Source organism: Nanorana parkeri, unplaced genomic scaffold (genome assembly GCF_000935625.1).
Source record: "Nanorana parkeri isolate BGI_ZX_2015 unplaced genomic scaffold, ASM93562v1 scaffold184, whole genome shotgun sequence".
NCBI classification, from domain to species: domain Eukaryota; kingdom Metazoa; phylum Chordata; class Amphibia; order Anura; family Dicroglossidae; genus Nanorana; species Nanorana parkeri.
The window spans coordinates 230,805-247,975 of NW_017306452.1; the positions used below are offsets into that span (position 1 = coordinate 230,805).

Below are 17,171 nucleotides of genomic sequence, written 5' to 3' on the forward strand. Positions count from 1 at the left end.
GGGGGGTGAGTGGGCAAGGCTGTGTCCTAGGCAGCGGTGCACCCTTGGCGGCTGCCTAGTTTGCCTAGTGCCAGCACCAGCTCTGAGTTGTTTTTGATAATGCAATCAAAGTTTACTTGAAAAAATCCCTTTTATATAGTGAGCGCTGCCTTCCGTCTGCCCATCACTTCCAACAACTTCCTGGAATCGCAGTGTGCTTTGTGTCTCTTTCCCTGTTGCTTGATGTGATGCAATCTCCATTTCTCAAGACTGCATATCCCATCATGCATTGCTTCCAGCAAGCAATGATAATGTTACATTGTTCCAAGGTTGAGGCAGGCTCCATGAGATTGGTGAGGAGAGCTGAGTGACGTGGTATCAGTGCACTGAGGAACAATTGTTTCCAAGAACCACCCGCACTCCTTTTCAACTTTTCAATGGTGGTGGTGCTCATGGTGATCACACGGATGGCGCCGTGCAAAACAAGAATAATCTCAACAGGTCACCGGCACATACTGTGTGTGCCGGTGACCTGTTCCGGTGACCTGTTGAGACTAGTGCACTGAGGAAGTCCATCAAGAAGTAGGTTTACAAAGTTCTAGATAGATATGGCTAACACTAGGCATGTAACCCCGCAAACAAATTGTGTCATTTTGGATCAATTTGGGTTTTTATTTCTTTTGTTTTTCAGATTTCAGGTCTGAAATTCGCTTAGTTAGCTGGATTTCGGATCGGTACAAATTTCGCTTTAGAGCGATCTGAACTTTCGTTTTCGGAACAAAGTCACATGACCTTGCCTGTAACGCCACCTTCCACAGCCAAAAAAAAATCTGATTAGCCAGAGAACAGTCACATGTCCCATTTAGTTTCATTTTGAACAAAATTCGGACAGATCTGAATTCTCATTAAAAGGACATTCAGATTAGTTCGCATTTGGTCGCGTTCAAATTCAGAAATTCGGATGCATCCTAACGTCCGAATTTAACGAAGTTCGTGTTAATATCAATTCGGAAAGAATAGAAAATGACATGTCTAGTTATTAGGAGTGGGGTAGAATTTATGGAAATTCTACATCAAAACAGATTTATTTTTAGTTTTTTAGTTTTGACAACAATTTTACAAACAAACAAAAAAGTTAAAAAATGTGTCTGTACTCAAGAACAAAAATGTAATATACTGCAGCTTGCCGGTCCTGAGATGTGGTGGCTGCATTCGTTTTCTTCATTCAGATTTTGTTTCCCTTTATTTTTACTTTGTAACCCTGCCAGTAACACACTTCCTGTCCTCGGGTGACAACACTCACTCACTGTACTGCATCTATGGAGGAGCAGCATTGTCACCCTGGTGTGTTAGGTCATACTGAGCCTCCATAATGGAAAAGACTGAAATCCAATGAATGAAAGCAGGCACCAAAGGGGATATTTTAGTTACAGGGGGAGTCTGGCTGGTTGAGTTAGTCCCTGGCTTATTATATGTATTGGATACTCCAACAGTGAGATCTCACTTCCATTATTCCCAACTCATCTGCTGCCGACCTGGGTGTTTTGGGTTTTCTTGCGCCACTTTCATGCGGGTTCCTTTATTTTTTATATAATTGTGCCAGTAATACACTTCCTGTGTTAGGGTGAATGATTGTTGTCACCCTACTGAACCAGGACATTACATACAAGTTAGGATTACAGTACTCCACCTGCTCTTCTCAATAACATACATGGGTGTCCATCTGTAGTCCTCATAGATAGCTGAGAACTATGTAGCTGATAACAGTGAGCGCACGCAGAGAGAACAGGAAGTCATTAGCTCCCAAGACTTCTGGTAGGATCAAATGGGGTTTTTTTGTATTTGTATCAAAGGCTATCAATGGTATATTATACAGAACAAAAGGAAGCAAATAAGAAAAGTGCATTGTTAGGGTTTACATACCTTCTAAGGTACTGACATTACTGGGGTGGGGGTGTAGCCTGACTAGCCCTCTGTGCTCCCTTTAGGGCAGCCTTTCTCAACCAGAGTTCTGTGGAACCCTAGGGTTCCTCCAGAGGAGGCTAGGGGTTCCTTGAGCAATGAGCAGTTGTGGACTGATCTACTGCATAGTTACAACAGCAACCTCACTAGGCTGAGTCATCAACATGGAACTTGTAAGTCCTTTCATCTCATCCTTCCAGGTAAGTAACTGATGGATATGAAGTTTTAGCTGTCTGTAAAGGGTCCCTACTACCAATAACCATCGTTCTTAAGGGGTTCTTCTCCCAATGACCACCAAAATAAGAGGGGATTTCTCCACTGACGACCAATGCAGGGGGCATTTTCTTACTGACTGCCAATGTAACTAATACTGTACCACCAATATAAGGGGTCACTTCCTTAATGAACACCAATGTAAGAGGACATTTTCTTACTGCCTACCAATGTAAAACCTACCAAAGAGGACATTTCCTTATTTTACCACCAATGTAAGAAGTAATTTCCTTACTGACAACAAATGGAAGGAGACGTTTCTTTACTGACCACCAATGTAAGAGGACATTTCCTTACTGACCACCAATGTAAGAGGACATTTCCTTACTGACTACCAATATATGGAGATGTTTCCTTACTGACAACCAATGGAAGGAGATGTTTCCTTACTGACCACCAAAGTGAAAATTGCTCATCAAATTAATGTAACATAAGTTGGAGCTATAATTTAAGCAGAGGTTTCCTAGGACCTGCAAACTATTTCAAGGGTTCCTCCTAGGTAAGAAGGTTGAGAAAGGCTCCTTTGAGGTCCTGCTCACCTTCTGGATGATACTCTGAGGAGTGCTGTATTCTGTGTGTTCAGAACACAGGATGGGCATCCCATATACAATATGGCAGTGAGTCTGCAGGATCCCTTTATAAGCAGATTGGTTCCACCAGGTTAATCAAGCTAATTGGCTGGAAACCAATCAAGTCATCAATACCAATTAGTGACTGTTGACTTGGCAACATAGTGGCAATGGCAGTGATGCATTAATGGGTTCAGTTCCTAGGAACACTATCTGCATGGAGTTTTTATGTTCTACTGTGGCTGTGAAGGATCCCTCCCAGGGGCCTGAAACACCCTAACATTTGTTACTCAGTAACCTCCTTCAGAATATGGCGGCTCTATATAATGAATTTAATAATTCAGCTTTAAATGGCTAAACCTGTTTAAATGTACTTAAGCAAAATTGCAAATAAAATAAATGTAATGGTAAATCTACAAATTATTTCCACCACCATCTTGTATCGATCAGCACTTTTTTGAGGCAATTAGCAATATTGCATTGCGGTACCATATCAAGTCCCGACGGTGTATTTGAGCCATGACAAAGAGTTCCACGCTGAATTAGATGACTTTTAACTCAATTGCAGCCATCCTTCCAAGGTGACTCCTGGCATGAGCCAAAGCCAGTATATCATTCTTGTCATTCTACTATACATCGTGGGGGGAAAGTGAGGCATTTTAGTAGCAAGTCAGTAATGGAGTCACATTGATTATTTAAAGTAATTAGGAGGGGAAAAAAATTTGAAAGATGTCCATAGCTGTTAGCATGGTAAAAAAGGTAAGACGTCATGTAAGGTTCTGTGGAGCGTGCCTGGAATGCAGAGGGAACAATGCCAAATCCACCCTGCGGCTGATATATTGCATTAATCACATAAGAGGAATGAGGCCGGGGGTACGTTTTTGCTTAATGTAGAATGTTGCCATTTTTTTTTCCTAAAGAGAACCAATCACCAACAGACATCTGTAAGAGTCTGAGTCTCCATCCCTAAAGGGAACGTATAGTCTTTAAGGACTTCTCAAATATAATGTAATAGGAATCAGCATGATGTAAAGCTGTAATGATCTTATCAATGCATATTATTTGTTTTTAAAATCGGTTCTGTGTATAGCTTAAGATTTTACATGAGTGCAACCATTATCTGCACATTACATAAGCAAGCTCTGCTTCCTACACAATGGACTTGCGTTACCATTCCTTTGCACAATTCAAGTCTACGGAGTCAGAGAATTTATTTAAAAGCAATGCACTCTGTGTGGCTGATATCCTAAAAAAGAAGTCCAGCTCTCTTCCTTTGTCCCTCCTTCTCTCTCCGCTGAAAGCCACCTAAAAACTATTCTTAAAAAATACCCCATACGTATTTATTTCCTGAAAGCTTCAGGTCAGTTCTGTGAAGGGATAAGACTTTCTTCTTCCATAGCGGTGGTAGGGGAGGTCCTTCCTTCTAGACTATGAGTGTCTGCTGCACTATGAACTCAGGAGGCATCGCCTGCTACCTGCCCTGACCACTACTCTCCTCTGGACTTTTTTACGAGATAATCACCAACAATACCACAATTCACACCTGAGACTCCTGAAGACCACATGTACCTATGCCTTAGTTCAGTCCCTCGTACTACTTGGCCAGAAGCCATAGCATTATGGTCTGGGGGCAATCAAGCACCAGTAGGCCAGCTTTCTTTAAGGGAATGGAGACTACTCTAGGTGAAACTACACTCACCAGACCTTTGGGACCGGGGCGGGCGTAACATGGGTGGAAACCAGAGAACCTGCAGTATAAGCACTATTCAGACACTATCCATGGTGGGATTTGAACCCCGAATCCTAGCACAGCAGGACAATGCTAACCAATTACCGGTATCTGCCATACTACAAAAAAGATGGTGAGAGACTCAACCAGCCAGGACCTACTAAACATGAATTATTCATTTTGTATAGACTGACTCCTAAGAGGCAGGAAACAATAAAATAATTAGCAGCTGAAGGCTGGGGATGATGCGTGTGACCATTTCTAAACAGCTCAATGCTTTCACCACGTGATCCATTCCCCTAGGTCTTGTTAACCAATTCTCATCAATCAAAAGCACGTAATACACTGCCAGAGAATTGGTGACACGTTTCTATCTTGGACAGAGATATACAAAAGTATGTCAGCAAGGTATTCATACAGTAGTGCATTTTTTAAGCAGAGTTTCAGCTAAGACAAAGACTGCTCCGCTTGTTACTGATATGCAGCAATGTGTCCACCAGCATGGACCAATTTTTTCCCATGACCCCTTTGCCCACGAAGGGGGTAGTAGAGTCCCAACACATACATTAACCTCCACAGCTTTGGAAGAAGCATGAGGACACATCTCCTGAGGTTGTCTCGCTGCGTACATGCAGATGACACTTCATACACCTCCTCCTGAGGAGAGGGATCCTGAAGTTGGACAAGGCCTCATAGGACTAGTGGTGAACACATTGGTGAATCTGCACATTGAGATTGTATGTAGGTTTGTCTTGTCTCCATTAAATTATATAATGTATGGTTCATGATTGCCTCCTTTTCTGGTCTCTCTGTAGATGAGCCAAATCCATTCATTTATTACATTTTTTGAATGTTTTGCATTGGAGCCGTTAAAGCATTACAACTGCAATCTGTGGATTTGGGTACAAAGCTCTGGCTCCTGCAGACTCCTCCTTCAGCCCAGGTCCAAACTGAGGTATGGGCTTTCAGCTATAGGATGGGAGAAAACATGAATGGACCACACTTGTAGTGCTGTGACATTCAAAGGATCTGTGAATGGATGACGCGCCTGTGTGGGCGTTGCCATGCTAAACCGCACCAAATTCAAATAATGGTAGCAGCCTGCGATTCGGGAGGTCTGCAGCTTTTATTATAACAACACCTGCCATGGAGGTCCTTTCTGTTATAGGGTGATGACATCCCGTGCCTGCCTGCCTGTTGTGCTCCTATGTTGTCACCCATGTCAAATACACCTCTGTTGGAGAATACAAGCAGCCGTGCTGACACTCATTGCACAGGCACGCTCCCCTACTGTCACTATCAGGAAGCTGGTCCAGAGCAATTATGTGCAGTTAACACTTTAACAAGGGCATGTAAACAAGAAGCAGCTACAAGAGGGTGCAGGAGATCCCCAGCACTGAGATGGGAAAAGGGATGAAAAGGGCGAAAACAGTATTTTGTGGCACAAAACACAGTGCACAGAACAATCTAAATGTCATCCAATCACGTTTTACATCTACTTTAAGTCTATCAGTCCTCCGATGAGTCACATTGTGAAAATCTGTAGACGAGGATGTCTCCGGCATATGAACATTTAAGTCTCGTACCTCTTCCATAAAGAAATTAGATTATTTGATTTGATTAGAGAGATGAAATACAAACAAATAAAAGCCTCCTTCCCGATTGGCTGCCCTGACGCAAAAAAAAGAGACACCTTGCTACTTCACCCGCTGCACCCGAACCGTGTGGCGGTGCTGCACATCAGCGAAACCGAATTCATCCGGATGACTAAGTGAATCAGAGTAAATACGGGCGGAAGACAATGTCCCCGAGCAGCCGTGCTGCAGATAAGGCGCTCAGCATTTTACGGACAAATAGTTTATTATAATGAGCGGAATATTGCGCGGATAAACAGCTGCCTTGATGAAAGGGTTCCGGCATGCAAGAATAGATACATACATTTCACGCTCACAACCTTCTTTCATTAAAACATATTGTATGAAAACCACTGTGAGTGTGCAGGATTGTGTAGCTCTACTGGATTTAAAGGGACAGTGTGGCATTTCTATAATTAAAGGATTATTCTGCACAAAAGTCACCAGGACTGAAAAGAAGCAATCCAGCAGTCCCTGTTAGATTTTTAGGCACCTGGGCTGCCACCATTACTGACCCAACGTACACCCAGACCAGGCTGGAGATAGATGATTCTGCCCAGATCCAATTAGCCAAGGGTTCGGTTTCCCAATCGTAAAGTGGCAAATCCCATGAAAGTCTGGGAGGGAAGGGGCGGGGCAATCTGGTCATTAAATTCTGGCCATTTTCACAGCTAATAGGCAAACAACTGTCCAAAAAGAGCAGTAATGCCTTAAAGCTGTATGCGGTGTTATGAAGCTGTACAATTTTCCCACACAGCGCATACTGGCAGCGTATATTTGGCTGTGGAATTGTTTTATTTCTTTTAGAATTTGCTTGGCATACATATAGCAGTAGCACCTCAATCTGATTCATTGCAAGCTTTAGAGTCGACACATGCTTTTCATCAAATTATAACAGACCTGCCTTGAAAGAAGTTCGCCAAAGCTGTCCCTGTTCATGCTGATGGAAAACTGTCCTGCCATTGGCCAATTTCTATTGAACACTCAATAAGAATTAAGAGACCGAGATGATACAACAGTGTAAAATTGTTCAGCAGCAGGGCAGTTTTATTTAGTGATAATAGGCCTAACTGGTGTATGCCTAACTAACAGGTCAATTGTGTCCAGAGCTAGCAATCATAATAAAGTACAGATTCCTGACTGTCCCAAATCTCTCCCTATGTACTTTGCCATCTTTTCCTTTCCTCTACCTACAGCAGATTGCAATACACTGCATTGCAATATGGCTTCTCTGTGCCCCCCCTTTTATGAAGTGGACAGCAGGTTGCAATGCACTGACACTATGGCTTCTTTTTGCCTCCCCCCTTTTATGAAGCGAAGGCTGACTTATCTAAAAAGGCCTCTTATTAACCCTTCTAAGCCTACAGGTCATAGTTGAAAGGCCATACAGTGCATTGCGGTTTAAAAAAATTCTCCTGAGTGAATCTGCATAAAAAATTCACTGGGACCACGACTATCAAACCCATAGGATTCGCCTCAAACCTATGGTAGTGGCGACACTGAACCTTATCCTTAGACCAAGCTTCCTCAGAGGCTTTGGGTTCTGCACCCCCCCCCCAACATTCCAATGTAAAGACCCCCAAACGAATGTACCAAGAGATTTCTACCTACAGAAGTACCTTTAATTTGTCTGGTTACAGTAATGCAGTAGCAGAGGTGCCATTGTTACATTGATATATTCTACATGATAAACCCTTGGGTGTAGTCAGAACTGTAACTCTAAGTGATGGGGTCCCAAAGTAAAACGCATGATGTGCCCCCTTTCCTCTCTCATTTCAATCACAAAGGCAATTGCATAGACCCCCACCTGTCTCTCTTTCTTCCTCAACTGCCCCTCTTTTTGGTCTGATGTGCTACTTAAAGCAACTGTAAAACCATTTTTGTTTTAAATGTATAATAGCTGTGAGAAGGGCAATCAATTTTATTAATAAACAAATGCAAATATCTTTTTTTATCTTTTGTTAGTGGTGGTCATGTGACTGCTATTTCACCCTTTCTCCCCAATCTCTGTTCTGTGGGGGCGGGGAATGCTTTCTTGAATGGGCAGCAGCTCTTGTGACAGCAACTCCCACCAGGAGCCTCTGTAAGATCACAGACTGACTATGAGACTGCAGGTGTTTGTCCCAGGGAGTTAGCAAGAAAGCAAACTGACTATGCTGCCACAGATCTGCTTGCATGCTTAGGAACAACTTTCTGTAAATGTGTTCAAAAATGTTTAAAGGCAGACTCCTGTTTTTTTTATCATAACAGGTTTATTTTACTGATCATTTCAGGTGTAAAAAGGACCACCTAAAACAGCAACCAGTTTACAACCAATCAGCATGTAGCATCCTCAGCAAATGGCTACCAGGAATCAGCTCCATTCTCCCCAGCTTGCTTGCCTATAGTTCACATGGGATCCAGGGAGGCAAGGGTCATGAGGTGCTGCCTCTTATAGAAGAATGTACAGCAGGCAACAGACCTGGTTTCCCATATCCAAAGTGCACCCTATGGACAGGTGGCAGGAAGAATGAAGCCATTTCCTGGTTGCTGTAATGTGATGATGGTGCAGGTCAGTCCAAACAGGTCACACAATATAGCCAACTCATTTTGAGGGCTCACAGCTCTCCTCCATTAGGGTTGATAACTAATAGAGTATACTGGACAGCAGAATGGAGTTTTAGAATCATTCAAATCGTTATATATGACTGCTGTCCAGTAATACCCAATTATATTCATCACTCAAGGCTTGATGAAGGGGAAGCTGTGAGCCCCCCAAATGCATTGGCTACATCCTGTAAAAACTGACCTCAAACAGGCATTTTGGAATCATTCAAATTCTCATTTTATATGGTTGCAGTCCCATATACCCCATCAATTACTGGCACTCAAGCCTTGATGAAGGGGAGCTATAAGCCCCTGAAATGTGTTGGCTATATCTTGTAAAAATTGGCTATCAGACTCTTATGTTGACATAGAGCTGCCTTGAAGAATGATAAATTAAGTTACTTTTCACCTATCGGTGGTTTCAGTGCTCCACCAACATGACTTATCTACCAGACCAGATTTGGTCCCCTTCCCTGCATATCTGCCAAGTGATCCATATATTAAAAAGCAGTCCTGATATGATTATATGTGTAAAATTGACAGTCCGCAACAGAGTGCCTGAGCAAGGAACATTGTTTGGGAATTGCTTGAACAAGGACCTTTGTGGCAAGATCATCAGTAGAGATGAGGTTCAGGTTTGTGGCTACCATGGGCTCTCAGTGAATCCCTGGGGCTTGCAAAGTCACCAAAAACTTTGCTGGGTCACCAACAGAAATTCAAAACAATCCATAATGCAGTGCACTGATTTAGCCCCTGCTAATTGGCGTATTGGTTCTTGTGACTCTTGCTGAGTCACAAGAACCAATACGCTAATGGAATGGATAACCCAGCCCCCTCATTATTCAAGGGTGGGCTCACAACATTCATATTGTCAGTGTGTGTTAGGCAGAGTTGACAATTCTACATAGTGATAGATATTGTGCTATACCTAATATCAGCATTGGAACACATCCCCCATGGCAGTGCTGGGCTTCCCTTGCCTTTGGTTTGACAATAGCTTTATTATTACCCCTGCAAATGGCCAGGAATAAGTAATAATAAGATTCACCTCCTCCCCATAGCCTTCTATTGGGTTTGCCTCAAACTTTGCAAACTTCAAATCCAAGAAAGTTTTTCAAAACTGCAACCCAGACAGATTTGCTCATCTCTAATCACCGGGTATTATTTTAATGTAAGCTGCAGTTTTAAAAATATCGGTAATGGCTTTTAAAATTGCATTAACATGTCTAAGCTTATATGAGATTTTAGCGATTGAGTTTTTATCTACTTCAATATAAAAGCTTTATACCTTTAATTAACAGGCGGAGCTCTACAAAAGTGTTTGGTTAAGACAGGTGATAAAATAGGTCCTCTGTGTAGGTTAACCCGTACTCCCCAAAGCTCCCGGAGTATTGAATTTTACAAACTAGCAGCCATTCCATTCACATTAGTGCTCCTGTCTGGGATTCAACTAATATAGCCTGCGTCAGGTCATGAATATTTTACAGGTCACAGGTGCACAAGACAATCACCCGAATTTCATGAGAGTCGGACAGCCATCCATCAAAGCTCCTCATCAACACAACTTATACTAAATAGAAAGCACATTTCTTGTTGCTATTTGGGAAAGTGGCAGGTTTGGTTAACAAATCTCTCAGTGTAATGTGTACAACCCCAACTGGGAATATTTAAAATGACTCTATTAGGTATTATCTACTTCACAGCAGCTGTGTTCCCGGCAGACCGCTGATTGGTTTAGGGGTAATCTACACAGGCATATTTTGGTCAAGCCAAAGAATTCCCAAATTGCTTCATCACCAAACTATAAAATAAAGCATCAGCACTTGTATGACCAAATTCAGTTTACGGACTCATCCAGACCCTCAGACCTCTGTAGGACTTGTGGACCATTGGCCACCATTAGACACTTTTTGATTTCCTACGACAAAAACAATAAAGGGGACCATGGACCACTTCTCAATTGTTAGTCTTTAATAACAGGGTATTTTAACACGTGGCAATCACTCCAAACAAACCTCAACCCACTCATGTGCATGGAGAGGTAGTACGTGGTGTCTTGACCAGGCTGTCATTCATATTAACATTTATCACGGAGGGAGAGTTGAGGTTTGTTTGCAGTTATTGTCAGATTTTGCATTAAAATACAATGGTATTAAAGACTAACAATTAAGAAATGGTCCGGGGTTCCTTTAGTTTATTTCTTTTTTATTTCTTTTTTTGTATGTCATCATTGTGGGTGGAAGATCCTATAATTGTATACCAGGGCTGAGTATATTGTAATTATTACACGTATGAGAGAATGCTTGTAATTGATATTGCAATGCTTGATATTAATGCTTGTAATTGGATTGGAATCCATAACTCAACTGAAACAAATACGTATGTGAAACCGTGGGCCAATGGCACTGTACTTTTTTGACTAAAGGTGCTCATACACCTTACCATTATCGGACGAAACGTTTCATCCGATGATCGAATAGTCATACGATTTTCGTACGGCAGCCCCATCCTGCCCCGATGATCGCAAGATTAATTTAGCCGTAATTAACGAGAAGCACCTGGACGAAATGCGGTAATTGATTTGTCGTATTTTCGTTCGCGCATGCGCAGTGTAGATCGTACGACTTTTGACGGATGGAAACGCCAGCAACCTTACGACAATCGTATGATCGAGCAAAGTTTTCAAACATGCTTGACCGTCAAAAGTCGTACGATTGTACAGTAATGTCGGTCGGACACTGCAATGCACACATACGATTATCGGACGAAAAGTCGATCGCATACGAAAATCGTCCAATAATCGTAAGGTGTATGGGCACATTAAGACAGCATAGGCTCAATTCACAAACTTAACACACCCAGATTAAAGATAATTATTTACAAAAAAAATGACAGTTATGTTCAGTTGAGTACAATGAGATTAAAAAATGACAGTCACATGGATGAAATATACATACTTTATTTCTTCAATTAAAGCTTTGTAAATTGAGCCTAATGTCTTTTAGTTAAAAAAAAAAAAAGAAATCACACTAGGATCACAAATATCCAATGCTATAAAATACTATTTATTACTAAGTAATGTAGTTACTGCTTGTTCAAAATTTCAACAAACTGCTCGTCAATTATTAATTACTTCTGTGGATTACTTTAGTAATGATTTAAAGGTTGGGGTTGAACATGTATATTGTGGATACAATGTTTTTCTTTAATTATCATAGTTTTATCAGTAGTTTCCATATACTGTGGGGTCACACACACACACCCATACACACACACACACACCCATACACACCCATACACCCACACACACACACACACCCATACACCCACAGACACGCGCTCCTTGTAATATTCCTCATCTCTGAATTGACTCCTTAGAGCTGAACTGTCAAGCCGTGATAAAAGATCTGAGATAAGTATCCGGAATACGTTGCCCTTTAATGAATATAATCCTCATGGAATGGGCTCCTTGATTAACAAAGCCATTGATATTACTGAGGTCATTGCATATTGGCACCTAAAGTGTTTCACTGCTACGGAAAATGGAAAGCAAATACTGGAATACTGTTTTCTATCACAATGAAGAAGCCGCCCATTACAAGTCATTTTATGTACGTTTTATATGTATGTGAATTTTAGACCCACAGCATGAAAATTGTACTTCAGTTCAGGTCTGTTAGTGCCGACAATGTGTTTCAGCACCACGGACAGCAGATACAGCAGTAAGTGGTATTCTCTTCTGTAGAAAATCGTTAGTCTAAAACAGCATTACTCAACCTTTTTACCACAGAAGAACCCTTGAAGTAACTTTTAGGTCTCGGGGAACCCCTGCTAAAATGAATACTTGGGGGTCAGTAGGAAGAATATTCCTTGCATTGGTGGTTGGTAAGAAGAATATCCCTCCCTTGCATAGGTAATCAGTTGAAGAATGCTCCTAGCATTGGTGGATAGTGTGAGGAATGCTCCTAATGTTGGTGGTCAGTGGGAGTAATGCCCCTTACATTGTAGATTACTTTTATATTGATTAACCTTTACATTGGTGGACAATGGGAAAAATCCCCCTTACATAGGTAGTCAGAGGATGAATGCTCCTAGCGTTGGTGATCAGTGGGAAGAATGCTCCTTACATTGGTGGTCAGTGGGAAGAATTATCCTTACATTGGTGATCAGTAGGAAGAATGCCCCCTACATTGGTGGTCAGTGGGAAGAATGCTCCTTACGTTGGTGGTCAGTGAGAAGAATGTTCCTTACATTGATGGTCAGTGGAAAGAATGTCCCTTACATTGGTGGTCACTGGGAAGAATGTCTTTTATATTGAATATCAGTGGGAAGAATGCTCCCTACATTGGTGGTCAGTGGGAAGAATGTCCCTTCCATTGGTGGTCAGGGGGAAGAATGCCTCTTACATTGGTGGTCAGTGGGAAGAATGTGCCTTACACTAGTGGTCAGTGGGTAGAATGCTCCTTATATTGGTGGTCAGTGAGAAAAATGCCCTTTACATTGGTGGACATTAGTGATCAATGAGAAGAAGGTCCATTACATTGATAGTCATTGGGAAGAATGCCCCTTATTTTGATGGTCAGTGGGAAGATTGCCCATTACAGTGGCAGTCAGAATGACACCCTTATAAAAAGCTAAAAAAAAAACATTGGGTTCTTGCCCCTGGTTCTGCCTGGTGGCATTGTATGCAGAATTATGCAGGCACCGGGGAGGTCAGCCATCCACAGCTCAAGGAACTCCTGGTAACCTCTGGAGGAATCCTAGGGTTCCACAGAACCCTGGTTGAGAATGGCCGTTCTACACTCTTTCACTCTTGAAGTAACCATAACACACCATAACACGTATGCATTACCAGACAATAGCTCTTGCACTATTTTTAATAATGCAATGCCATATACAGAGCATTTGCATCTCTGCATTGTGGCGCCCCATAGTACCACATAGCTCAAAGTAAATGTGCATTAGGGTACAGTTAAGGATGAATTGCAATGCACTGTAATGATCATATAGAGTGTGTTACTATGCATTAGGCTGGGCACATTATAACGCATATGAATTATGGTCAAACAAACCAGTAAATAAGACTTTCTACAGTAAGTTACACCTTAAAGATGAAAAGCTTACACTTGTTTAAAAAAATCTTCAAAAATCAAATCAAAGGATAGAATCTTGTGTATGTGGGGACATTGGTAGTAAATATCTGATGATCACATAGGGAATCATATCGGAAAAATCAACTCAAAGACAGCTGGCTGAACTGTGAGTGTCCAACTGTTGGTAAAGAACAAGTCCCCAGCCGATGGTTGGAAATTCGTGCCGGAACTTGTTGTCCCACCAGTAAAGAAAATCACTCAAACTGGCCATAGATATGATAAATTCAGTGCTGACATCGAATGTACAATCCTAAGTAGCAGGGCAGACTTAGGCAAGCTCTCCTCCCTTGCAGTACAGGGGTTCTCGGTTTGAGTCCCACCAGGGAATCTGTCTGTGTGGTATTTGACTGTTCTTGTCGTCTTCCCTCCAAAAATGTCTCTATATTCAAAGGTATCGCCCTACCCAACCAGTGCTGCAATGTATGTTATGTATGTGCGGATCGTAAGATAAGGTTTCACATTGTTTCTTTTTATTCTGTCCCCGGTGTCCTTTCTCCATGTTTTATTCCTAGCCCCTGTTAGCAGAATGCGATGAACCTCTTGGGGAACAAGCAACTCATTAATGCGACACATTGATCCCAGTGAAGTTTCTGTCACTAAGGGGTTATTCACATCAGATACTCAGCAATTAAAAGGCTGTAAAGTCAATTTGTTTCTTTATTGATTTAGTAAATACTGGAGCTCCGAAAGACCTGATGACCTCAAAAATAATATTATAAAGGAAATCACCATCTCCGTGGCGGTGCATAAATGCACAAGTCCCAACGCGGGTTATGGCTCACGTTACCGTGCGATGTAATAAGGCAGCCCATTTGTTATGCCAACGTGTGAAATAATATCTGCAATATGTTGTTTTTTTTTAAAGCAGTGCACCGCAATGCATGGTATATGATTTTCGGTGCACTACGGTGCATTGAGCATTATAGTTCAATTCATTGGGGTACCATTCACATTGAATAACACCACAACGCACCGCACATAGAGATGTGCCCTGCCATGCATTATGGTAATGTCGTTAACACGTGCATCTCAGCACGCATTGGCGCCATGGGAATTTATCCTAAAAGAGTTTAGAAGATGCATTTGCTAGGGGCTCCTAGAATGGATAGATAGATAGATAGATAGATAGATAGATAGATAGATAGAGACAGGGAGAGATATAGATAGATAGATAGATAGATAGATAGATAGATAGAGACAGAGAGATAGATAGATAGATAGATAGATAGATAGATAGATAGATAGATAGATAGATAGATAGATAGATAGATAGATACAGAGAGATAGATAGATAGATACAGAGAGATAGATAGATAGATAGATAGATAGATAGATAGATAGATAGATAGATAGATAGATAGATAGATAGATAGATGCTTTTATCCATGTAATAATTTGCCAGAACTGCTCTTTTTCCACTGTTCTTTACTCTGCAATTGTAGAATTTATTTTGAGAGCAGCAGCTGTAGCCTGGTCTTGTAGAACGTTGTTATTTCATTTTGTATCTGACCTTTTATGAAAATGTGATCATATAAAAGCTGAGCCATCCGAGGACATTAAAATCATCAGCTTGTATGTTCTGAAGGAAGCACAATACAAAAAAGATAAACGTGCCCTTTAAGTTCTGTGTGGTCGTGGGCTAAAATAAGTAAGTCTTTTCTTTTTTAAAGGATTATGTTTAGACTTAGGAACTCATTCCCATAACATGTTATTTTCTAGACTCTTCTCTAATAACACAATTGCCTTTCATGCCGCACACACTGACACATGTGAGAATATTATATATAATGATAGTATTGTTCACAGCTGTGACATGCCCCATCCAGCAATGTGAGAGATAATGACTGTACAATCTACAGTAAATACTAAGGTAGATGCAGTGACAGTTTCAGCTTTGGTGAAAAAAATAGATAGATAGATAGATAGATAGATAGATAGATAGATAGATAGATAGATAGATAGTACTGTTCTATACTATATAGTTATATAGTACTATACTCTTTATTTAATCCCCTTCAGACACAAAGGAACAGCAACAGTTTTGAGCATACAATGCTCTTTATCAAGCTGGATCCAAACTGTTACTTTGTATCAGGCGAGGACTAAATAAAGAATAGACGTGTGCTGCAACCATATGCTTTGGAATTCTATTTACTGGAGGTAAATACGCGGGTCATCCTCCTGTTGCATTGTCATAGAAAATTGCAAACATTGAGACTGCTGCTTCCAATAGACAGTATATCTCTGTCTTAAGGTATTTCCCTCTCTTTCCTATTGTCTATCTATCTATCTATCTATCTATCTATCTATCTATCTATCCTATCCTATCCATTCATACATGTCTGTACAGAGTAAGAAAGAAGAAGCAAGAGACAAAAAGCTATCTCTCCCTCTCTTTCCTTTTGTCAGTCTATCTATCTATCTATCTATCTATCTATTTATTTCTATCTATCTAGTTATCAATCTCTTTGTCTATCTTTCTATTGCTCGCTCTATCTATCTATCTATCTATCTATCTTTCTATCGCTCTGTCTATTTATCTTCTATCTTTCTATCTATCGAATATATCCATTCATACATGTCTGTATAGAGTATGGAAAAGGAAGCAAGAGACAGAAAGCTATCTCTCCCTCTCTCTTTGCTTTTGCCTATCTATCGATCGATCTATCTATATATCTATCTATCTATCTATCTATCTATCTATCTATCTATCTATCTATCTATCTATCTATATATCTGTGTTTCCATGTAATCCAATCCTACATGTCTGTACAGAGTAAAAAAGAAGAGACAGAAAGTTTCAGCCTAACTTTTCACATTTTGATGACCCGACCATCTTACCTGGATCTGGTCGCTGTACCACTCCGGCTCATCATTAAGTCCTATTTCTGCCGCAAACACTTGCGCCGAAACCAACATAATGACAGCAAAAGCTACGAGGATCTTCATTCTGTCTCCGCTCTCACAAAAGGACCCCTCGACCTGACACAAGTGGAAGGGTGACGCTTGAAGCCGAACAAGAGAAGCGACAATCTCTGCGAAGCAGCTTCAGAGTCAGAAGATGCAGCTTCTGCAAAAGAAGATAGGACGCGTCAATTCAGCAGCAAGAAAAGAATCCACAAGTAACACATAGATGAAAGGAAAAGAAAACATAACAGGGTTATTCACAAAAGGGTGAAGAATTTGGAGGAAACAGGAGAAGTGAACAATCTAGGACAAGATAGCTGAACTGGAAAGTGAGTTGAAGTGGAGAATTTCTACAAATCATCTATTTTGTCCTAGATTG

At 41.1% G+C, this 17,171-nt stretch overlaps 1 protein-coding gene across 2 annotated transcripts in view; it reads right to left on the reverse strand.

Moving 5' to 3' along the window:
- TAC1 (tachykinin precursor 1) overlaps positions 1-16,872 on the reverse strand; it is a 37,582-nt gene extending 20,710 nt beyond the window's left edge. For both annotated transcript variants that reach the window (XM_018555126.1, XM_018555125.1), the window contains exon 1: positions 16,727-16,872. In XM_018555126.1, coding sequence (XP_018410628.1) covers positions 16,727-16,834 — 108 coding nt within the window. In that variant the 5' untranslated portion in view covers positions 16,835-16,872. The remainder of the gene's footprint in view (positions 1-16,726) is intronic.
- Between the last annotated feature and the right edge of the window lie 299 nt (positions 16,873-17,171).